Source organism: Pleurodeles waltl, chromosome 7 (assembly GCF_031143425.1).
Source record: "Pleurodeles waltl isolate 20211129_DDA chromosome 7, aPleWal1.hap1.20221129, whole genome shotgun sequence".
NCBI classification, from domain to species: Eukaryota; Metazoa; Chordata; class Amphibia; order Caudata; family Salamandridae; genus Pleurodeles; species Pleurodeles waltl.
The window spans coordinates 87,304,580-87,328,061 of record NC_090446.1 but is presented as its reverse complement, the minus strand read 5'-3'; the positions used below and the strand labels follow the sequence as shown (position 1 = coordinate 87,328,061).

Genomic DNA, 23,482 nt, shown 5'->3' with positions numbered 1-23,482 from the left:
AGTGGCTGAACTTGGCCTCCACCTACAAGGTGTCCCAAGTAAACCACAGTTCCCTGCCCTATCTGGCATTTGGATGCCTTGATAGAGAGGCCTGCAGATTGCAGAGCCTTCAAAACCTTCTTCAGGTGGACCAGGTGATCCTGCCAGGTGGAGCTAAAGACAGCAATATCATCAAGATAAGCTGTGCTAAAGGACTCCAAGCCAGCAAGGACTTGATTCACCAACCTTTGGAAGGTGGCAGGGGCATTCTTTAAACCAAAGGGCATAACAGTAAACTGATAATGCCCATCAGGTGTGGAGAATGCTGTTTTCTCTTTTGCTCCAGGTGCCATTTTTATTTGCCAGTACCCTGCTGTCAAGTCAAAGGTACTTAAGAATTTGGCAGCACCTAATTTATCTATGAGCTCATCAGCTCTTGGAATTGGATGAGCATCTGTCTTGGTGACAGAATTGAGCCCTCTGTAGTCCACACAAAACCTCATCTCTTTCTTTCCATCTTTGGTGTGAGGTTTGGGGACTAAGACCACTGGGCTAGCCCAGGGGCTGTCAGAGCGCTCAATCACTCCCAATTCCAGCATCTTGTGGACTTCCACCTTGATGCTTTCCTTGACATGGTCAGACTGTCTAAAGATTTTGTTCTTGACAGGCATGCTGTCTCCTGTGTCCACATCATGGGTACACAGGTGTGTCTGACCAGGGGTTAAGGAGAAGAGTTCAGGAAACTGTTGTAGGACTCTCCTACAATCAGCTTGCTGTTGGCCAGAGAGGGTGTCTGAGTAGATCACTCCATCTACTGTGCCATCTTTTGGGTCTGATGACAGAAGATCAGGGAGAGGTTCACTCTCTGCCTCCTGATCCTCATCTGTTACCATCAACAGATTCACATCAGCCCTGTCATGGAAGAGCTTAAGGCGGTTCACATGGATCACCCTCTTGGGGCTCCTGCTTGTGCCCAGGTCCACCAGGTAGGTGACCTGACTCTTCCTTTCTAGCACTGGGTAAGGGCCACTCCATTTGTCCTGGAGTGCCCTGGGAGCCACAGGCTCCAGAACCCAGACTTTCTGCCCTGGTTGGAACTCAACCAGTGCAGCCTTTTGGTCATACCAAAACTTCTGGAGCTGTTGGCTGGCCTCAAGGTTTTTGGTTGCCTTTTCCATGTACTCTGCCATTCTAGAGCGAAGGCCAAGTACATAGTCCACTATGTCCTGTTTAGGCTCATGGAGAGGTCTCTCCCAGCCTTCTTTAACAAGGGCAAGTGGTCCCCTTACAGGATGACCAAACAGAAGTTCAAAGGGTGAGAATCCTACTCCCTTCTGTGGCACCTCTCTGTAAGCGAAAAGCAGACATGGCAAGAGGACATCCCATCTCCTTTTGAGCTTTTCTGGGAGCCCCATGATCATGCCTTTTAATGTCTTGTTGAATCTCTCAACCAAGCCATTAGTTTGTGGATGGTATGGTGTAGTGAATTTATAAGTCACTCCACACTCATTCCACATGTGCTTTAGGTATGCTGACATGAAGTTGGTACCTCTGTCAGACACCACCTCCTTAGGGAAACCCACTCTGGTAAAGATACCAATGAGGGCCTTGGCTACTGCAGGGGCAGTAGTCGACCTAAGGGGAATAGCTTCAGGATACCTGGTAGCATGATCCACTACTACCAGGATATACATATTTCCTGAGGCTGTGGGAGGTTGTAGTGGACCAACTATGTCCACACCCACTCTTTCAAAGGGAACCCCCACCACTGGAAGTGGAATGAGGGGGGCCCTTGGATGTCCACCTGTCTTACCACTGGCTTGACAGGTGGGGCAGGAGAGGCAAAACTCCTTAACCATGTTGGACATATTGGGCCAGTAGAAGTGGTTGACTAACCTCTCCCACGTCTTGGTTTGTCCCAAATGTCCAGCAAGGGGAATGTCATGGGCCAATGTTAGGATGAACTTCCTGAACAGCTGAGGCACTACCACTCTCCTAGTGGCACCAGGTTTGGGGTCTCTGGCCTCAGTGTACAGGAGTCCATCTTCCTAATAGACCCTGTGCGTTCCAGTTTTCTTGCCTTTGGACTCTTCAGCAGCTTGCTGCCTAAGGCCTTCAAGAGAGGGACAGGTTTCTTGTCCCTTACACAGCTCCTCCCTTGAGGGTCCCCCTGGGCCCAAGAGCTCAACCTGATAAGGTTCAAGCTCCAAAGGCTCAGTTCCCTCAGAGGGCAGAACTTCTTCCTGAGAAGAGAGGTTCCCTTTCTTTTGCTGTGTTGTAGTTGGTTTCCCAACTGACTTTCCTGTTCTCTTGGTAGGCTGGGCCATTCTTCCAGACTCCAGCTCTACTTGTTCACCCTGTGCCTTGCATTGTGCTCTTGTTTTCACACACACCAGTTCAGGGATACCCAGCATTGCTGCATGGGTTTTTAGTTCTACCTCAGCCCATGCTGAGGACTCCAGGTCATTTCCAAGCAGACAGTCCACTGGGATATTTGAGGAGACCACCACCTGTTTCAGGCCATTGACCCCTCCCCATTCTAAAGTAACCATTGCCATGGGATGTACTTTTCTCTGATTGTCAGCGTTGGTGACTGTGTAAGTTTTTCCAGTCAGGTATTGGCCAGGGGAAACCAGTTTCTCTGTCACCATGGTGACACTGGCACCTGTATCCCTCAGGCCCTCTATTCTAGTCCCATTAATTAAGAGTTGCTGTCTGTATTTTTGCATGTTAGGCGGCCAGACAGCTAGTGTGGCTAAATCCACCCCACCCTCAGAAACTAGAATAGCTTCAGTGTGGACCCTGATTTGCTCTGGGCACACTGTTGATCCCACTTGGAGACTAGCCATACCAGTGTTACCTGGATGGGAGTTTGGAGTGGAACCTTTCTTGGGACAGGCCTTGTCTCCAGTTTGGTGTCCATGCTGTTTACAGCTATGACACCAGGCCTTTTTGGGATCAAAGTTTTTACCCTTGTACCCATTGTTTTGTGAAGAGGCTCTGGGCCCACCCTCCTGTGCAGGTTTTTGGGGGCCTGTAGAAGACTCTTTACTATTTTTAGTTTTGGTTGTCTCATCACCCTTCCCCTGGGGAGTCTTTGTGACCCCTTTCTTTTGGTCACCCCCTGTTGAAGTCTTGGACACCCTTGTCTTGACCCAGTGGTCCGCCTTCTTTCCCAATTCTTGGGGAGAAATTGGTCCTAGGTCTACCAGATGCTGATGCAGTTTATCATTGAAACAATTACTTAACAGGTGTTCTTTCACAAATAAATTGTACAGCCCATCATAATTACTTACACCACTGCCTTGAATCCAACCATCTAGTGTTTTCACTGAGTAGTCAACAAAGTCAACCCAGGTCTGGCTCGAGGATTTTTGAGCCCCCCTGAACCTAATCCTGTACTCCTCAGTGGAGAATCCAAAGCCCTCAATCAGGGTACCCTTCATGAGGTCATAAGATTCTGCATCTTTTCCAGAGAGTGTGAGGAGTCTATCCCTACACTTTCCAGTGAACATTTCCCAAAGGAGAGCACCCCAGTGAGATCTGTTCACTTTTCTGGTTACACAAGCCCTCTCAAAAGCTGTGAACCACTTGGTGATGTCATCACCATCTTCAAATTTTGTCACAATCCCTTTGGGGATTTTTAACATGTCAGGAGAATCTCTGACCCTATTTATATTGCTGCCACCATTGATGGGTCCTAGGCCCATCTCTTGTCTTTCCCTTTCTATGGCTAGGAGCTGTCTCTCTAAAGCCAATCTTTTGGCCATCCTGGCTAACAGGAGGTCATCTTCACTGAGAGCATCCTCAGTGATTTCAGAAATGTGGGACCCTCCTGTGAGGGACTCACTATTTCTGACTAACACAGTTGGAGACAGGACTTGAGGGGTGCTGTTCTCCCTATTTAGGACTGGAGGAGGGACATTGGCCTCCAAGTCACTAATTTCTTCCTCTGTGATGTCATCATCAGAGGGGTTGGCTTTTTCAAACTCTGCCAACAGCTCCTGGAGCTGAATTTTGGTAGGTCTGGAGCCAATGGTTATTTTTTTGATATTACAGAGAGACCTTAGCTCCCTCATCTTAAGATGGAGGTAAGGTGTGGTGTCGAGTTCCACCACATTCATCTCTGTATCAGACATTATTTTGCTAAAAGTTGGAAGACTTTTTAAAGAATCTAAAACTGTTTCTAGAATCTAATTTCAAACCTTTAACAAACTTTTAAACTCTAAAAGACAATGCTAAACAGGGACTTAACACACAAGGCCCTAGCAGGACTTTTAAGAATTTGGAAAAATTTCAAATTGCAAAAATGAATTTCTAATGACAATTTTGGAATTTGTCGTGTGATCAGGTATTGGCTGAGTAGTCCAGCAAATGCAAAGTCTTGTACCCCACCGCTGATCCACCAATGTAGGAAGTTGGCTCTGTATGTGCTATTTCAAAGTAAGGAATAGCATGCACAGAGTCCAAGGGTTCCCCTTAGAGGTAAGATAGTGGCAAAAAGAGATAATACTAATGCTCTATTTTGTGGTAGTGTGGTCGAGCAGTAGGCTTATCCAAGGAGTAGTGTTAAGCATTTGTTGTACATACACATAGACAATAAATGAGGTACACACACTCAGAGACAAATCCAGCCAATAGGTTTTTGTATAGAAAAATATCTTTTCTTAGTTTATTTTAAGAACCACAGGTTCAAATTCTACATGTAATATCTCATTCGAAAGGTATTGCAGGTAAGTACTTTAGGAACTTCAAATCATCAAAATTGCATGTATACTTTTCAAGTTATTCACAAATAGCTGTTTTAAAAGTGGACACTTAGTGCAATTTTCACAGTTCCTAGGGGAGGTAAGTGTAGGAAGTTGGCTCTGTATGTGCTATTTCAAAGTAAGGAATAGCATGCACAGAGTCCAAGGGTTCCCCTTAGAGGTAAAATAGTGGTAAAAATAGATAATACTAATGCTCTATTTTGTGGTAGTGTGGTCGAGCAGTAGGCTTATCCAAGGAGTAGTGTTAAGCATTTGTTGTACATACACAAGACAATAAATGAGGTACACACACTCAGAGACAAATCCAGCCAATAGGTTTTTATATAGAAAAATATATTTTCTTAGTTTATTTTAAGAACCACAGGTTCAAATTCTACATGTAATATCTCATTCGAAAGGTATTGCAGGTAAGTACTTTAGGAACTTCAAATCATCAAAATTGCATGTATACTTTTCAAGTTATTGACAAATAGCTGTTTTAAAAGTGGACACTTAGTGCAATTTTCACAGTTCCTGGGGGAGGTAAGTTTTTGTTAGTTTTACCAGGTAAGTAGGACACTTACAGGGTTCAGTTCTTGGTCCAAGGTAGCCCACCGTTGGGGGTTCAGAGCAACCCCAAAGTCACCACACCAGCAGCTCAGGGCCGGTCAGGTGCAGAGTTCAAAGTGGTGCCCAAAACACATAGGCTAGAATGGAGAGAAGGGGGTGCCCCGGTTCCGGTCCACTTGCAGGTAAGTACCCGCGTCTTCGGAGGGCAGACCAGGGGGGTTTTGTAGGGCACCGGGGGGGACACAGGTCCACACAGAAATTTCACCCTCAGCAGCGCGGGGGCGGCCGGGTGCAGTGTAGGAACAGGCGTCGGGTTCGCAGTGTTAGTCTATGAGAGATCTCGGGATCTCTTCAGCGCTGCAGGCAGGCAAGGGGGGGATTCCTCGGGGAAACCTCCACTTGGGCAAGGGAGAGGGACTCCTGGGGGTCACTTCTCCAGTGAAAGTCCGGTCCTTCAGGTCCTGGGGGCTGCGGGTGCAGGGTCTCTCCCAGGCGTCGGGACTTTAGGTTCAAAGAGTCGCGGTCAGGGGAAGCCTCGGGATTCCCTCTGCAGGCGGCGCTGTGGGGGCTCAGGGGGGACAGGTTTTGGTACTCACAGTATCAGAGTAGTCCTGGGGTCCCTCCTGAGGTGTTGGATCGCCACCAGCCGAGTCGGGGTCGCCGGGTGCAGTGTTGCAAGTCTCACGCTTCTTGCGGGGAGCTTGCAGGGTTCTTTAAAGCTGCTGGAAACAAAGTTGCAGCTTTTCTTGGAGCAGGTCCGCTGTCCTCGGGAGTTTCTTGTCTTTTCGAAGCAGGGGCAGTCCTCAGAGGATGTCGAGGTCGCTGGTCCCTTTGGAAGGCGTCGCTGGAGCAGGATCTTTGGAAGGCAGGAGACAGGCCGGTGAGTTTCTGGAGCCAAGGCAGTCGTCGTCTTCTGGTCTTCCGCTGCAGGGGTTTTCAGCTAGGCAGTCCTTCTTCTTGTAGTTGCAGGAATCTGATTTTCTAGGGTTCAGGGTAGCCCTTAAATACTAAATTTAAGGGCGTGTTTAGGTCTGGGGGGTTAGTAGCCAATGGCTACTAGCCCTGAGGGTGGGTACACCCTCTTTGTGCCTCCTCCCAAGGGGAGGGGGTCACAATCCTAACCCTATTGGGGGAATCCTCCATCTGCAAGATGGAGGATTTCTAAAAGTTAGAGTCACCTCAGCTCAGGACACCTTAGGGGCTGTCCTGACTGGCCAGTGACTCCTCCTTGTTATTCTCATTATTTTCTCCGGCCTTGCCGCCAAAAGTGGGGCCTGGCCGGAGGGGGCGGGCAACTCCACTAGCTGGAGTGTCCTGCTGGGTTGGCACAAAGGAGGTGAGCCTTTGAGGCTCACCGCCAGGTGTGACAATTCCTGCCTGGGAGAGGTGTTAGCATCTCCACCCAGTGCAGGCTTTGTTACTGGCCTCAGAGTGACAAAGGCACTCTCCCCATGGGGCCAGCAACATGTCTCGGTTTGTGGCAGGCTGCTAAAACTAGTCAGCCTACACAGATAGTCGGTTAGGTTTCAGGGGGCACCTCTAAGGTGCCCTCTGTGGTGTGTTTTACAAAAAAATGTACACTGGCATCAGTGTGCATTTATTGTGCTGAGAAGTTTGATACCAAACTTCCCAGTTTTCAGTGTAGCCATTATGGTGCTGTGGAGTTCGTGTTTGACAAACTCCCAGACCATATACTCTTATGGCTACCCTGCACTTACAATGTCTAAGGTTTTGTTTAGACACTGTAGGGGCACAGTGCTCATGCACTGGTACCCTCACCTATGGTATAGTGCACCCTGCCTTAGGGCTGTAAGGCCTGCTAGAGGGGTGTCTTACCTATACTGCATAGGCAGTGAGAGGCTGGCATGGCACCCTGAGGGGAGTGCCATGTCGACTTACTCATTTTGTTCTCACTAGCACACACAGGCTTGTAAGCAGTGTGTCTGTGCTGAGTGAGGGGTCTCTAGGGTGGCATAAGACATGCTGCAGCCCTTAGAGACCTTCCTTGGTATCAGGGCCCTTGGTACTAGAAGTACCAGTTACAAGGGACTTATCTGAATGCCAGGGTGTGCCAATTGTGGATACAATGGTACATTTTAGGTGAAGGAACACTGGTGCTGGGGCCTGGTTAGCAGGGTCCCAGCACACTTCTCAGTCAAGTCAGCATCAGGCAAAAAGTGGGGGGTAACTGCAACAGGGAGCCATTTCTTTACAGTAAGTATTTGTTAGGTTAACCAGGTAAGTAAGACACTTACAGGGCTTAGTTCTTGGTCCAAGGTAGCCCACCGTTGGGGGTTCAGAGCAACCCCAAAGTCACCACACCAGCAGCTCAGGGCCGGTCAGGTGCAGAGTTCAAAGTGGTGCCCAAAACACATAGGCTAGAATGGAGAGAAGGGGGTGCCCCGGTTCCGGTCTGCTTGCAGGTAAGTACCCGCGTCTTCGGAGGGCAGACCAGGGGGGTTTTGTAGGGCACCGGGGGGGACACAAGCCCACACAGGAATTTCACCCTCAGCAGCGCGGGGGCGGCCGGGTGCAGTGTAGAAACAAGCGTCGGGTTCGCAATGTTAGTCTATGAGAGATCTCGGGATCTCTTCAGCGCTGCAGGCAGGCAAGGGGGGGATTCCTCGGGGAAACCTCCACTTGGGCAAGGGAGAGGGACTCCTGGGGGTCACTTCTCCAGTGAAAGTCCGGTCCTTCAGGTCCTGGGGGCTGCGGTGCAGGGTCTCTCCCAGGCGTCGGGACTTTGGATTCAAAGAGTCGGGGTCAGGGGAAGCCTCGGGATTCCCTCTGCAGGCGGCGCTGTGGGGGCTCAGGGGGGACAGGTTTTGGTACTCACAGTATCAGAGTAGTCCTGGGGTCCTTCCTGAGGTGTTGGATCTCCACCAGCCGAGTCGGGGTCGCCGGGTGCAGTGTTGCAAGTCTCACGCTTCTTGCGGGGAGCTTGCAGGGTTCTTTCAAGGCTGCTGGAAACAAAGTTGCAGCCTTTCTTGGAGCAGGTCCGCTGTCCTCGGGAGTTTCTTGTCTTTTCGAAGCCGGGGCAGTCCTCAGAGGATGTCGAGGTCGCTGGTCCCTTTGGAAGGCGTCGCTGGAGCAGGATCTTTGGAAGGCAGGAGACAGGCCGGTGAGTTTCTGGAGCCAAGGCAGTTGTCGTCTTCTGGTCTTCCGCTGCAGGGGTTTTCAGCTAGGCAGTCCTTCTTCTTGTAGTTGCAGGAATCTAATTTTCTAGGGTTCAGGGTAGCCCTTAAATACTAAATTTAAGGGCGTGTTTAGGTCTGGGGGGTTAGTAGCCAATGGCTACTAGCCCTGAGGGTGGGTACACCCTCTTTGTGCCTCCTCCCAAGGGGAGGGGGTCACAATCCTAACCCTATTGGGGGAATCCTCCATCTGCAAGATGGAGGATTTCTAAAAGTTAGAGTCACTTCAGCTCAGGACACCTTAGGGGCTGTCCTGACTGGCCAGTGACTCCTCCTTGTTTTTCTCATTATTTTCTCCGGCCTTGCCGCCAAAAGTGGGGCCTGGCCGGAGGGGGCGGGCAACTCCACTAGCTGGAGTGTCCTGCTGGGTTGGCACAAAGGAGGTGAGCCTTTGAGGCTCACCGCCAGGTGTGACAATTCCTGCCTGGGGGAGGTGTTAGCATCTCCACCCAGTGCAGGCTTTGTTACTGGCCTCAGAGTGACAAAGGCACTCTCCCCATGGGACCAGCAACATGTCTCGGTTTGTGGCAGGCTGCTAAAACTAGTCAGCCTACACAGATAGTCGGTTAAGTTTCAGGAGGCACCTCTAAGGTGCCCTCTGGGGTGTATTTTACAATAAAATGTACACTGGCATCAGTGTGCATTTATTGTGCTGAGAAGTTTGATACCAAACTTCCCAGTTTTCAGTGTAGCCATTATGGTGCTGTGGAGTTCGTGTTTGACAAACTCCCAGACCATATACTCTTATGGCTACCCTGCACTTACAATGTCTAAGGTTTTGTTTAGACACTGTAGGGGTACCATGCTCATGCACTGGTACCCTCACCTATGGTATAGTGCACCCTGCCTTAGGGCTGTAAGGCCTGCTAGAGGGGTGTCTTACCTATACTGCATAGGCAGTGAGAGGCTGGCATGGCACCCTGAGGGGAGTGCCATGTCGACTTACTCGTTTTGTCCTCACTAGCACACACAAGCTGGCAAGCAGGGTGTCTGTGCTGAGTGAGAGGTCTCCAGGGTGGCATAAGACATGCTGCAGCCCTTAGAGACCTTCCTTGGCATCAGGGCCCTTGGTACTAGAAGTACCAGTTACAAGGGACTTATCTGGATGCCAGGGTCTGCCAATTGTGGATACAAAAGTACAGGTTAGGGAAAGAACACTGGTGCTGGGGCCTGGTTAGCAGGCCTCAGCACACTTTCAATTGTAAACATAGCATCAGCAAAGGCAAAAAGTCAGGGGGCAACCATGCCAAGGAGGCATTTCCTTACATTTGGTATCAAACTTCTCAGCACAATAAATGCACACTGATGCCAGTGTACATTTTATTGTAAAATACACCACAGAGGGCACCTTAGAGGTGCCCCCTGAAACTTAACCGACTGTCTGTGTAGGCTGACTAGTTCCAGCAGCCTGCCACACCAGAGACATGTTGCTGGCCCCATGGGGAGAGTGCCTTTGTCACTCTGAGGCCAGTAACAAAGCCTGCACTGGGTGGAGATGCTAACACCTCCCCCAGGCAGGAGCTGTAACACCTGGCGGTGAGCCTCAAAGGCTCACCCCTTTGTCACAGCCCAGCAGGGCACTCCAGCTTAGTGGAGTTGCCCGCCCCCTCCGGCCACGGCCCCCACTTTTGGCGGCAAGGCTGGAGGGAACAAAGAAAGCATCAAGGAGGAGTCACTGGCCAGTCAGGACAGCCCCTAAGGTGTCCTGAGCTGAAGTGACTCTGACTTTTAGAAATCCTCCATCTTGCAGATGGAGGATTCCCCCAATAGGGTTAGGATTGTGACCCCCTCCCCTTGGGAGGAGGCACAAAGAGGGTGTACCCACCCTCAGGGCTAGTAGCCATTGGCTACTAACCCCCCAGACCTAAACACGCCCTTAAATTTAGTGTTTAAGGGCTACCCTGAACCCTAGAAAATTAGATTCCTGCAACTACAAGAAGAAGGACTGCCTAGCTGAAAAACCCCTGCAGAGGAAGACCAGAAGACGACAACTGCCTTGGCTCCAGAAACTCACCGGCCTGTCTCCTGCCTTCCAAAGATCCTGCTCCAGCGACGCCTTCCAAAGGGACCAGCGACCTCGACATCCTCTGAGGACTGCCCCTGCTTCGAAAAGACAAGAAACTCCCGAGGACAGCGGACCTGCTCCAAGAAAAGCTGCAACTTTGTTTCCAGCAGCTTTAAAGAACCCTGCAAGCTCCCCGCAAGAAGCGTGAGACTTGCAACACTGCACCCGGCGACCCCGACTCGGCTGGTGGCGATCCAACACCTCAGGAGGGACCCCAGGACTACTCTAAGACTGTGAGTACAAAAACCTGTCCCCCCTGAGCCCCCACAGCGCCGCCTGCAGAGGGAATCCCGAGGCTTCCCCTGACCGCGACTCTTTGAATCCTAAGTCCCGACACCTGGGAGAGACCCTGCACCCGCAGCCCCCAGGACCTGAAGGACCGGACTTTCACTGGAGGAGTGACCCCCAGGAGTCCCTCTCCCTTGACCAAGTGGAGGTTTCCCTGAGGAACCCCCCCCTTGCCTGCCTGCAGCGCTGAAGAGATCCCTAGATCTCCCATTGACTTCCATTACAAACCCGACGCTTGTTTCTACACTGCACCCGGCCGCCCCCGTGCTGCTGAGGGTGAAATTTCTGTGTGGGCTTGTGTCCCCCCCGGTGCCCTACAAAACCCCCCTGGTCTGCCCTCCGAAGACGCTGGTACTTACCTGCAAGCAGACCGGAACCGGGGCACCCCCTTCTCTCCATTCTAGCCTATGTGTTTTGGGCACCACTTTGAACTCTGCACCTGACCGGCCCTGAGCTGCTGGTGGGGTGACTTTGGGGTTGCTCTGAACCCCCAACGGTGGGCTACCTTGGACCAAGAACTAAGCCCTGTAAGTGTCTTACTTACCTGGTTAACCTAACAAATACTTACCTCCCCTAGGAACTGTGAAAATTGCACTAAGTGTCCACTTTTAAAACAGCTATTTGTCAATAACTTGAAAAGTATACATGCAATTTTTATGATTTAAAGTTCCTAAAGTACTTACCTGCAATACCTTTCGAATGAGATATTACATGTAGAATTTGAACCTGTGGTTCTTAAAATAAACTAAGAAAAGATATTTTTCTATATAAAAACCTATTGGCTGGATTTGTCTCTGAGTGTGTGTACCTCATTTATTGTCTATGTGTATGTACAACAAATGCTTAACACTACTCCTTGGATAAGCCTACTGCTCGACCACACTACCACAAAATAGAGCATTAGTATTATCTCTTTTTACCACTATTTTACCTCTAAGGGGAACCCTTGGACTCTGTGCATGCTATTCCTTACTTTGAAATAGCACATACAGAGCCAACTTCCTACAAGGTGTCCTTGGAGACAACACTAAGAACTAGTGCAGTGTTTGTGGCTGAGATTCTCTGTTCTTCACACTCTCACTGGTCTTCTCCTTTATTGTGTCTTTTATGACAGGTGGAGGAAAATGAGTGGGTGGTGGACTATGCCCTGAAGAAGCGGAATGTGAAGCTGGTGCAGAGTGGGCTCGACTTTGGAAAGGAGGGGTTCACAAGGTTTGTATATTGTACATTACATATGTTGCCTGGGGGAAGATTATTCCAGTATCTTAATCTCTTCAGAAGGCCCATTGGCCGGATGGTTGATCTCTGTGCATTTGAGCAAGTATCATCTCACTTTAGTATACACTTTTTACTTAATTGTCAATTGCTAATTGTAAGGAAATGCCTCCTTGGCATGGTTACCCCCTGACTTTTTGCCTTTGCTGATGCTATGTTTTGAATTGAAAGTGTGCTGAGGCCTGCTAACCAGGCCCCAGCACCAGTGTTCTTTCCCTAACCTGTACTTTTGATTCCACAATTGGCACACCCTGGCATCCAGATAAGTCTCTTGTAACTGGTACCTCTGGTACCAAGGGCCCTGATGCCAGGGAAGGTCTCTAAGGGCTGCAGCATGTATTATGCCACCCTAGAGACCCCTCACTCAGCACAGACACACTGCTTACCAGCTTGTGTGTGCTAGTGAGAACAAAATGAGTAAGTCGACATGGCACTCCCCTCAGGGTGCCATGCCAGCCTCTCACTGCCTATGCAGTATAGGTAAGACACCCCACGAGCAGGCCTTACAGCCCTAAGGCAGGGTGCACTATACCATAGGTGAGGGTACCAGTGCATGAGCACTGTGCCCCTACAGTGTCTAATCAAAACCTTAGACATTGTAAGTGCAGGGTAGCCATAAGAGTATATGGTCTGGGAGTCTGTTTTACACGAACTCCACAGCACCATAATGGCTACACTGAAAACTGGGAAGTTTGGTATCAAACTTCTCAGCACAATAAATGCACACCGATGCCAGTGTACATTTTATTGTAAAATACACCACAGAGGGCACCTTAGAGGTGCCCCCTGAAACTTAACCGACTATCTGTGTAGGCTGACTGGTTCCAGCAGCCTGCCACACTAGAGACATGTTGCTGGCCCCATGGGGAGAGTGCCTTTGTCACTCTGAGGCCAGTAACAAAGCCTGCACTGGGTGGAGATGCTAACACCTCCCCCAGGCAGGAGCTGTAACACCTGGCGGTGAGCCTCAAAGGCTCACCCCTTTGTCACAGCACAGCAGGGCACTCCAGCTTAGTGGAGTTGCCCGCCCCCTCTGGCCACGGCCCCCACTTTTGGCGGCAAGGCTGGAGGGAACAAAGAAAGCAACAAGGAGGAGTCACTGGCCAGTCAGGACAGCCCCTAAGGTGTCCTGAGCTGAGGTGACTCTAACTTTTAGAAATCCTCCATCTTGCAGATGGAGGATTCCCCCAATAGGATTAGGGATGTGACCCCCTCCCCTTGGGAGGAGGCACAAAGAGGGTGTACTCACCCTCAGGGCTAGTAGCCATTGGCTACTAACCCCCCCAGACCTAAACACGCCCTTAAATTTAGTATTTTAGGGCTCTCCCTGAACCTAGAAACGAGATTCCTGAAACTACAAGAAGGACTGCTGAGCTGAAAAACCCCTGCAGAGGAAGAACAGAAGACACCAACTGCCTTGGCCCCAGACTTACCGGCCTGTCTCCTGCCTTCCAAAGAAACCTGCTCCAGCGACGCTTTCCAAGGGACCAGCGACCTCTGAATCCTCTGAGGACTGCCCTGCTTCGAAAAAGACAAGAAACTCCTGAGGACAGCGGCCCTGCTCCAAAAGAACTGCAACTTTGTTACAAGGAGCAGATTTAAAGACCCCTGCAACTCCCCGCAAGAAGCGTGAGACTTGCAACACTGCACCCGGCGACCCCGACTCGACTGGTGGAGAACAACCAACTCAGGGAGGACCCTCCGGCGACTCTACGACTGTGAGTAACCAAAGTTGTCCCCCCTGAGCCCCCACAGCGACGCCTGCAGAGGGAATCCCCAGGCTCCCCCTGACCGCGACTGTCTGAACTCCATTTCCCGACGGCTGGAAAAGACCCTGCACCCGCAGCCCCCAGCCTCTAAAGGAACGGAACTTCTGTGCAGGAGTGACCCCCAGGAGGCCCTCTCCCGTGCCCAGGTGGTGGCTACCCCGAGGAGCCCCCCCCTTGCCTGCCTGCATCGCTGAAGAGACCCCTTGGTCTCCCATTGAAAACTGAAGGAAACCCGACGCTTGTTTGCACACTGCACCCGGCCGCCCCCGCGCTGCTGAGAGTGTACTTTCTGTGCTATCTTGTGTCCCCCCCGGTGCCCTACAAAACCCCCCTGGTCTGCCCTCCGAAGACACGGATACTTACCTGCTGGCAGACTGGAACCGGGGTACCCCCTTCTCTCCATTATAGCCTATGTGTTTTGGGCACCTCTTTGACCTTTGCACCTGACCGGCCCTGAGCTGCTGGTGTGATAACTTTGGGGTTGCTCTGAACCCCCAACGGTGGGCTACCTTGGACCAAGAACTGAACCCTGTAAGTGCCTTACTTACCTGTTGAAACTAACAATAACTTACCTCCCCCAGGAACTGTGAAAATTGCACTGTGTCCACTTTTAAAACAGCTTATTGTGTTTTATGTAAAAAGTATACATGCTAAAGTAATGATTCAAAGTTCCTAGAGTACTTACCTGCAATACCTTTCAAAAGAGCTATTACATGTAAAATTTGAACCTGTGGTTCTTAAAATAAACTAAGAAAAGATATTTTTCTATAACAAAACCTATTGGCTGGATTTGTCTCTGAGTGTGTGTACCTCATTTATTGTCTATGTGTATGTACAACAAATGCTTAACACTACTCCTTGGATAAGCCTACTGCTCGACCACACTACCACAAAATAGAGCATTAGTATTATCTCTTTTTACCACTATTTTACCTCTAAGGGGAACCCTTGGACTCTGCGCATGCTATTCCTTACTTTGAAATAGCACATACAGAGCCAACTTCCTACACTAATTTACTTTGACCCTAAGGACTTTGAAAACCAGTTTTTTTTTTCCACTTGGCACTAACATAATTTTCTTGAATCCACCCCTGCAGCAGAATTTTAGGACTTTCTCGCCTGCTATGATAGATATGATATTTAGAAACCTTACTACTTTCTTGTTTTCCGGGTTTTCCCTTTTTCAAGTCCCAGCTGTAAATCTTTTTTAATCTCTAACTTCCGAGACCTCATTACGTTGAGTATTTTTTGCTTAATGGTTAAGCCTGCTTTTATGTTTTTGCCTTTATATTTGGATTCTCCTGGATTTTCAGTTGATGCCTCAGCTGCTTACAGATCAGATTCTGTCCAGCATAGAATCTTTGGGATATCCCGGATAATTTATTCACAGGCCACAGTTGGACGACAGTTCTATATAGGCTAGTATTTTGTTCATTAAAACTTAATGTGAAACTTTAAGTTACAGCGATGTTTAGGTTTCAAGGTAAACAAACAATATGTCCTGTTTGGATAAACAGCTTTCGCTCCCCCCGTTGCGTTGTATTGCTGATGACTTCAGAAATATCCTCACTAACTTTGGATGGCATCTGCAGTAGCAATCGTAACGATGTCACGAGTAATATCAGATATTTATCACTTAATTCTTGTTGTAATAGCTTAACAGTGTACAATAGTGTTGCACATGCTCCAAGATCTGTATAATCTTGATGATAATTTATGACCCCCGGCTCCATGAGTGGCCGTTACAAGAATAAGTAAATAAACACCGTGAGCCTTTCCAGCCACTATTATTGCTCGGCTGTCCTGTGAATGTACCACTCTGATAGAATCCTACAGAGCACGAGTGGATGTTACGAGAATTAATAAATACATTCCATGCGCCTTTCCAGACATCATTATTGCACGGCTATCTTGTGACTATACCACGCTGACAGAAACCCAACGGAGTACTGCACACATTGGATTGATAGACATAGACTAGGCTTCACCACATCGTTGATTGAATCATTGATCATGAAGATGTTACTGACCAGAAGACCATAAGTAATTTCTGGAACCCTTAGGTGCTACCGAATAGAAAGTATCCCCAGTCCTGATGACCCATTGATTTATATCTATACATGGGGTCGAAACGTCGACATGAAATTGAATGTGGATTGAAATTGTAAAAAAATCTATGTGACTTCAGGGCTTCCTGGATTGACAGAGCCGTTGGAAGCCTATATTGTTCTTAACCACCTTCAGTACATATTGTATATAACACCACCACTCCCCTTCACAATATTCATTTTCACTGTGTTTTTATTATTAGGAGCACCTACTACCACAAGGAATATTTATAACTATTAATAATGTGTAATACATGTTGTTTAATTTGCGTAAAAGGAATAAAGTACAACTAATGCAATAAAGATTGGATCTACATAATTGTCAAATTAATAATCTATTTTAGAAGTCTAGGATTACTTCCCCCTTGTATTGACCATACAAATTTTTTCTTAATTTTAAGGAAAGGCAACTTTTAGAAAGTTGTCACTTTGTTGCCTATTTTGTCCATTGGCCTCACATGTTTGCTGACCACCAGACAGCCTTCTACCCTCCTGGGGAGTAGTGGCAATGACTCTGAGCCTCATACATTTTAGTAGCTTGCTTGCCTTGCCGAATGTCACTCAGGTGCTGGCCTAAGAGGTGAGCTTCAGAGACAAAGCTAACTTTGCTGGGCAAATGGTGATCACATCCCTGAAGGGCTGCCACTTTGTTCAGGTGGACAGGCTGGTGACAGGGACAGAGAGGGGAGACCAGTGCCCAAACCGGTTTTCCAGAGGGCGGGTATCCCCAGGTAGCCACACCTCTAGGGTGGGATACCAAGCGTCTAACTTCCAAGGAAGGGTTCAGCCATCTTGAGAGTGGGCAGAATAGTGCACTCTAGCATTGCTAGAGGCCACACACAGCTGGATAGAGTCACAGGGTGGTAGGGATCCTGGCAGCCCATTGACTAGTGCCCGCATCATTCTCCCCCCCCCTCTCTTCTAGGGCACATTCTGGGCAGAAATATGGCACCCTGAACCTCAGGTCATGACGGAACTGGAAAAAGGGCTGAAGGAGGATTGCCCCACAGACCCTTGCATCTGGCAAAAAACAGGCTGCAGTGTCTGCTGGACTGCACCTGCCAAACCTTGGGCTAGCTAAGAGAGGACTGTCCCTGTGGCTTCTGGCTCGTGGGAAAGTTGCTCACAAGCTCCAGACCAAAGAAGGGACTCCAAGGGTCAGTTGGCTGATTCCCCTGAAAGCAGCTCCTGGGCCATAAAAGCTGAAGAAGTCCACTCCTTCAAGTCAGTTTCCACATTCTTTTAATCGCTGCGGGTTGCCGCTGGGCTACCCAAGAGACCGATCCTCGAAGGCCAAAAGTTGCACTTGAGTCTACTAGACCAGGGAAAGTTGTCTACATCCAGATTGGACACCAGCCTTCACCAAAGAGTACATCTGGACCTGTTGTGTACAGAGATCAGTAGCCCAGCCGCAGCTGACCTTCTACTGGCCCAAAGAGGACTTAAGGGACACAGTTCTGTGGCCAAAGTCACCGAACCTTGCCCGCGGACTAAGGAGTAAATGCAATGAGAACCCCACGTCGACCTCACTGCACCCAGAGCGTTTTCCGACATCCTGCATCCCCAGCATCAGGACCACTCCATTGAAGTCTGTTGTGCTCTTGTAAAGTGTGGAACTTGGCTTGAGACTGCTTTGGTGACCAAGTCTAAACTTTGAGTACCGAGGCTTGTTTGCAGTTTGGACTAAAAAGCTGAGACTTACGGTTTACTTAAGAATATATATATCTCCAGAACCCTCCTGTGGATTTTGCTCATCTTGGACTTTAAATTAAAATATACTCTTTTTATAAATTGGTGTTGATTTCGTTTGTGTTGTGTGTTTCTTAATTCGTCATTTGGTGCTTCTGAATGCTTTAAACTAGCTCCTGTGTTTAAGCCTGGCTGCTTGTAGTCACTGCTACCCAGGGTTGAGCTAAAGGTTTTACAACCAAGCCTGTCTGGACCCAAGACAGTTTTGCTAATGTATTACACTGTAAGGTTGCACAGCCATACCTTATAATACACCACAATCCTCACAGTATCCATGCAAGCACGGTGCTCACACCAGCATACACACTAATTGAAAAACTTGTCCCCTGAACAACTGTATGATCCTGAACAGAGAAGTCTTTTTGTTAAACAATCATGTTACACTGTGGTCAGAAGTCCGGTAGCCTCACAATGAGCATAGTGTGTCATTCACTACTAGTGTGGGGGGTGGGGGGATCTGAAGTTTTGTTTTGGAATTTCTATGGTTTGAACACGCCCCAGGAGCTGGCACTGGCGTACATTTATGGAGCCACTGCTACTTATAGTTTTGTATGTTGCTTATGTTTTAGTAACAGCCTTAATATTGTGAGGTGTAGGAAGTTGGCTCTGTATGCACTATTTCAAAGTAAGGAATAGTATGCACAGAGTCCAAGGGTTCCCCTTAGAGGTAAGATAGTGGCAAAAAGAGATAATACTAATGCTCTATTTTGTGGTAGTGTGGTCGAGCAGTAGGCTTATCAAAGGAGTAGTGTTAAGCATTTGTTGTACATACACATAGACAATAAATGAGGTACACACACTCAGAGACAAATCCAGCCAATAGGTTTTTGTATAGAAAAATATCTTTTCTTAGTTTATTTTAAGAACCACAGGTTCAAATTCTACATGTAATATCTCATTCGAAAGGTATTGCAGGTAAGTACTTTAGGAACTTCAAATCATCAAAATTGCATGTATACTTTTCAAGTTATTCACAAATAGCTGTTTTAAAAGTGGACACTTAGTGCAATTTTCACAGTTCCTAGGGGAGGTAAGTATTTGTTAGGTTAACCAGGTAAGTAAGACACTTACAGGGCTTAGTTCTTGGTCCAAGGTAGCCCACCGTTGGGGGTTCAGAGCAACCCCAAAGTCACCACACCAGCAGCTCAGGGCCGGTCAGGTGCAGAGTTCAAAGTGGTGCCCAAAACGCATAGGCTAGAATGGAGAGAAGGGGGTGCCCCGGTTCCGGTCTGCTTGCAGGTAAGTACCCGCGTCTTCGGAGGGCAGACCAGGGGGTTTTTGTAGGGCACCGGGGGGGACACAAGCCCACACAGAAATTTCACCCTCAGCTGCGCGGGGGCGGCCGGGTGCAGTGTAGAAACAGGCGTCGGGTTCGCAATGTTAGTCTATGAGAGATCTCGGGATCTCTTCAGCGCTGCAGGCAGGCAAGGGGGGGATTCCTCGGGGAAACCTCCACTTGGGCAAGGGAGAGGGACTCCTGGGGGTCACTTCTCCAGTGAAAGTCCGGTCCTTCAGGTCCTGGGGGCTGCGGGTGCAGGGTCTCTCCCAGGCGTCGGGACTTTAGGTTCAAAGAATCGCGGTCAGGGGAAGCCTCGGGATTCCCTCTGCAGGCGGCGCTGTGGGGGCTCAGGGGGGACAGGTTTTGGTACTCACAGTATCAGAGTAGTCCTGGGGTCCCTCCTGAGGTGTCGGATCTCCACCAGCCGAGTCGGGGTCGCCGGGTGCAGTGTTGCAAGTCTCACGCTTCTTGCGGGGAGCTTGCAGGGTTCTTTAAAGCTGCTGGAAACAAAGTTGCAGCTTTTCTTGGAGCAGGTCCGCTGTCCTCGGGAGTTTCTTGTCTTTTCGAAGCAGGGGCAGTCCTCAGAGGATGTCGAGGTCGCTGGTCCCTTTGGAAGGCGTCGCTGGAGCAGGATCTTTGGAAGGCAGGAGACAGGCCGGTGAGTTTCTGGAGCCAAGGCAGTTGTCGTCTTCTGGTCTTCCGCTGCAGGGGTTTTCAGCTAGGCAGTCCTTCTTCTTGTAGTTGCAGGAATCTAATTTTCTAGGGTTCAGGGTAGCCCTTAAATACTAAATTTAAGGGCGTGTTTAGGTCTGGGGGGTTAGTAGCCAATGGCTACTAGCTCTGAGGGTGGGTACACCCTCTTTGTGCCTCCTCCCAAGGGGAGGGGATCACAATCCTAACCCTATTGGGGGAATCCTCCATCTGCAAGATGGAGGATTTCTAAAAGTCAGAGTCACCTCAGCTCAGGACACCTTAGGGGCTGTCCTGACTGGCCAGTGACTCCTCCTTGTTGCTTTCTTTGTTCCCTCCAGCCTTGCCGCCAAAAGTGGGGGCCGTGGCCGGAGGGGGCGGGCAACTCCACTAAGCTGGAGTGCCCTGCTGGGCTGTGACAAAGGGGTGAGCCTTTGAGGCTCACCGCCAGGTGTTACAGCTCCTGCCTGGGGGAGGTGTTAGCATCTCCACCCACTGCAGGCTTTGTTACTGGCCTCAGAGTGACAAAGGCACTCTCCCCATGGGGCCAGCAACATGTCTCTAGTGTGGCAGGCTGCTGGAACCAGTCAGCCTACACAGCTAGTTGGTTAAGTTTCAGGGGGCACCTCTAAGGTGCCCTCTGTGGTGTATTTTACACTAAAATGTACACTGGCATCAGTGTGCATTTATTGTGCTGAGAAGTTTGATACCAAACTTCCCAGTTTTCAGTGTAGCCATTATGGTGCTGTGGAGTTCGTGTAAAACAGACTCCCAGACCATATACTCTTATGGCTACCCTGCACTTACAATGTCTAAGGTTTTGTTTAGACACTGTAGGGGCACAGTGCTCATGCACTGGTACCCTCACCTATGGTATAGTGCACCCTGCCTTAGGGCTGTAAGGCCTGCTAGAGGGGTGTCTTACCTATACTGCATAGGCAGTGAGAGGCTGGCATGGCACCCTGAGGGGAGTGCCATGTCGACTTACTCATTTTGTTCTCACTAGCACACACAGGCTTGTAAGCAGTGTGTCTGTGCTGAGTGAGGGGTCTCTAGGGTGGCATAAGACATGCTGCAGCCCTTAGAGACCTTCCTTGGCATCAGGGCCCTTGGTACTAGAAGTACCAGTTACAAGGGACTTATCTGAATGCCAGGGTGTGCCAATTGTGGATACAATGGAACATTTTAGGTGAAGGAACACAGGTGCTGGGGCCTGGTTAGCAGGGTCCCAGCACACTTCTCAGTCAAGTCAGCATCAGTATCAGGCAAAAAGTGGGGGGTAACTGCAACAGGGAGCCATTTCTTTACATGAGGTAATCTTTTTTTTTTTTTAAGCTTGTGGCTAGCGAGCATCGATTTTGCTCTTGTAATTTGTACCCCTCCTCACCTTCATAAAAAGAAGGTACCTTACTTTTGGCGGGATCATTTTTGATTGCAATGAGGTCTGCCTTTCTCCCATCAGTAGAAAGGATTCTGCCACAGTTGGTCAGGGTGCACCTTTTCATCACTGAAGGGAACAGCCTGTAAGACCTGCGGGCATCGGTAGGGACTTTTGGTCACCTCAGACTGTACTGCAGGAATGCCTGGATAACAAGCATTCTCTCAAATAAGAACAGCCAATGTGAGATTGGCCACGGTTTGCACCTTTCTAAAATGTTGGACACCTTTGGCACATAACCCAGTCATCATTTCTTCAGATGGTTGGTTCATGAGGTGGAAAGCACGTCCTCGCTTCTATGCTCTAGTGCTCACTTGTGATGGCTCATTGTGATTGCTTCTCCCACAGAAACACGTATCTTAGTCAAGTGTGAGAGATTCTCTGGCAAAAATATGTATGACCATTGCAGAGGCATTTTGAAATTCTGTTGTGGCTTCAATCACAGCCAGTTTTAAAACACCTGCGACACCTTTGCTTTAATTTTCAACAAGTGATGAGACAATAGCGTTTCTCAAAGGTGGTGGACTTCCTAAGAAGGATGCTACATTTAAAACATATGTCATATAGTGTAGGACTTAATGGTATAGTAAATGGGATTCGAAGCACACAACTCAGCTTCACGCTGTTTTCTTCACCTATTGCTTGTATCAGTATATCAGTATAATTGTTTAGACCTGCTTTTATGATTTTATAGTGTCTGATCGTGCATTCTTATGTATGTGTACAAAATGTGAAAATATAAGTTCGATGGCATCTGTCGCTGTAGATACGCATGTTTTGCAATAGCTCGCTGTAAGGAAATGCCTCCTTGGCATGGTTGCCCCCTGACTTTTTGCCTTTGCTGATGCTATGTTTACAATTGAAAGTGTGCTGAGGCCTGCTAACCAGGCCCCAGCACCAGTGTTCTTTCCCTAACCTGTACTTTTGTATCCACAATTGGCAGACCCTGGCATCCAGATAAGCCCCTTGTAACTGGTACTTCTAGTACCAAGGGCCCTGATGCCAAGGAAGGTCTCTAAGGGCTGCAGCAGGTCTTATGCCACCCTGGAGACCTCTCACTCAGCACAGACACACTGCTTGCCAGCTTGTGTGTGCTAGTGAGGACAAAACGAGTAAGTCGACATGGCACTCCCCTCAGGGTGCCATGCCAGCCTCTCACTGCCTATGCAGTATAGGTAAGACACCCCTCTAGCAGGCCTTACAGCCCTAAGGCAGGGTGCACTATACCCTAGGTGAGGGTACCAGTGCATGAGCATGGTACCCCTACAGTGTCTAAACAAAACCTTAGACATTGTAAGTGCAGGGTAGCCATAAGAGTATATGGTCTGGGAGTCTGTCAAACACGAACTCCACAGCACCATAATGGCTACACTGAAAACTGGGAAGTTTGGTATCAAACTTCTCAGCACAATAAATGCACACTGATGCCAGTGTACATTTTATTGCAAAATACACCCCAGAGGGCACCTTAGAGGTGCCCCCTGAAACTTAACCGACTGTCTGTGTAGGCTGACTAGTTCCAGCAACCTGCCACACTAGAGACATGTTGCTGGCCCCATGGGGAGAGTGCCTTTGTCACTCTGAGGCCAGTAACAAAGCCTGCACTGGGTGGAGATGCTAACACCTCCCCCAGGCAGGAGCTGTAACACCTGGCGGTGAGCCTCAAAGGCTCACCCCTTTGTCACAGCACCGCAGGACACTCCAGCTAGTGGAGTTGCCCGCCCCCTCCGGCCCCGGCCCCCACTTTTGGCGGCAAGGCCGGAGAAAATAATGAGAATAACAAGGAGGAGTCACTGGCCAGTCAGGACAGCCCCTAAGGTGTCCTGAGCTGAGGTGACTCTGACTTTTAGAAATCCTCCATCTTGCAGATGGAGGATTCCCCCAATAGGGTTAGGATTGTGACCCCCTCCCCTTGGGAGGAGGCACAAAGAGGGTGTACCCACCCTCAGGGCTAGTAGCCATTGGCTACTAACCCCCCAGACCTAAACACGCCCTTAAATTTAGTATTTAAGGGCTACCCTGAACCCTAGAAAATTAGATTCCTGCAACAACAACAAGAAGGACTGCCCAGCTGAAAACCCCTGCAGAGGAAGACCAGAAGACAACAACTGCCTTGGCTCCAGAAACTCACTGGCCTGTCTCCTGCCTTCCAAAGAACTCTGCTCCAGCGACGCCTTCCAAAGGGACCAGCGACCTCTGAATCCTCTGAGGACTGCCCTGCTTCGACGACGACAAGAAACTCCCGAGGACAGCGGACCTGCTCCAAAAAGACTGCAACTTTGTCTCAAGAAGCAGCTTTAAAGAACCCTGCAACTCCCCGCAAGAAGCGT

The 23,482-nt window shown here is 49.2% G+C and overlaps 1 protein-coding gene across 2 annotated transcripts in view; it reads left to right on the top strand.

Moving 5' to 3' along the window:
• Window positions 1–23,482, top strand: part of NOP2 (NOP2 nucleolar protein) — a 318,038-nt gene that overhangs the window by 253,094 nt on the left and 41,462 nt on the right. For both annotated transcript variants that reach the window (XM_069243103.1, XM_069243104.1), the window contains exon 15: window positions 11,959–12,056. In XM_069243103.1, the coding sequence (XP_069099204.1) occupies window positions 11,959–12,056 (98 nt within the window). The remainder of the gene's footprint in view (window positions 1–11,958; window positions 12,057–23,482) is intronic.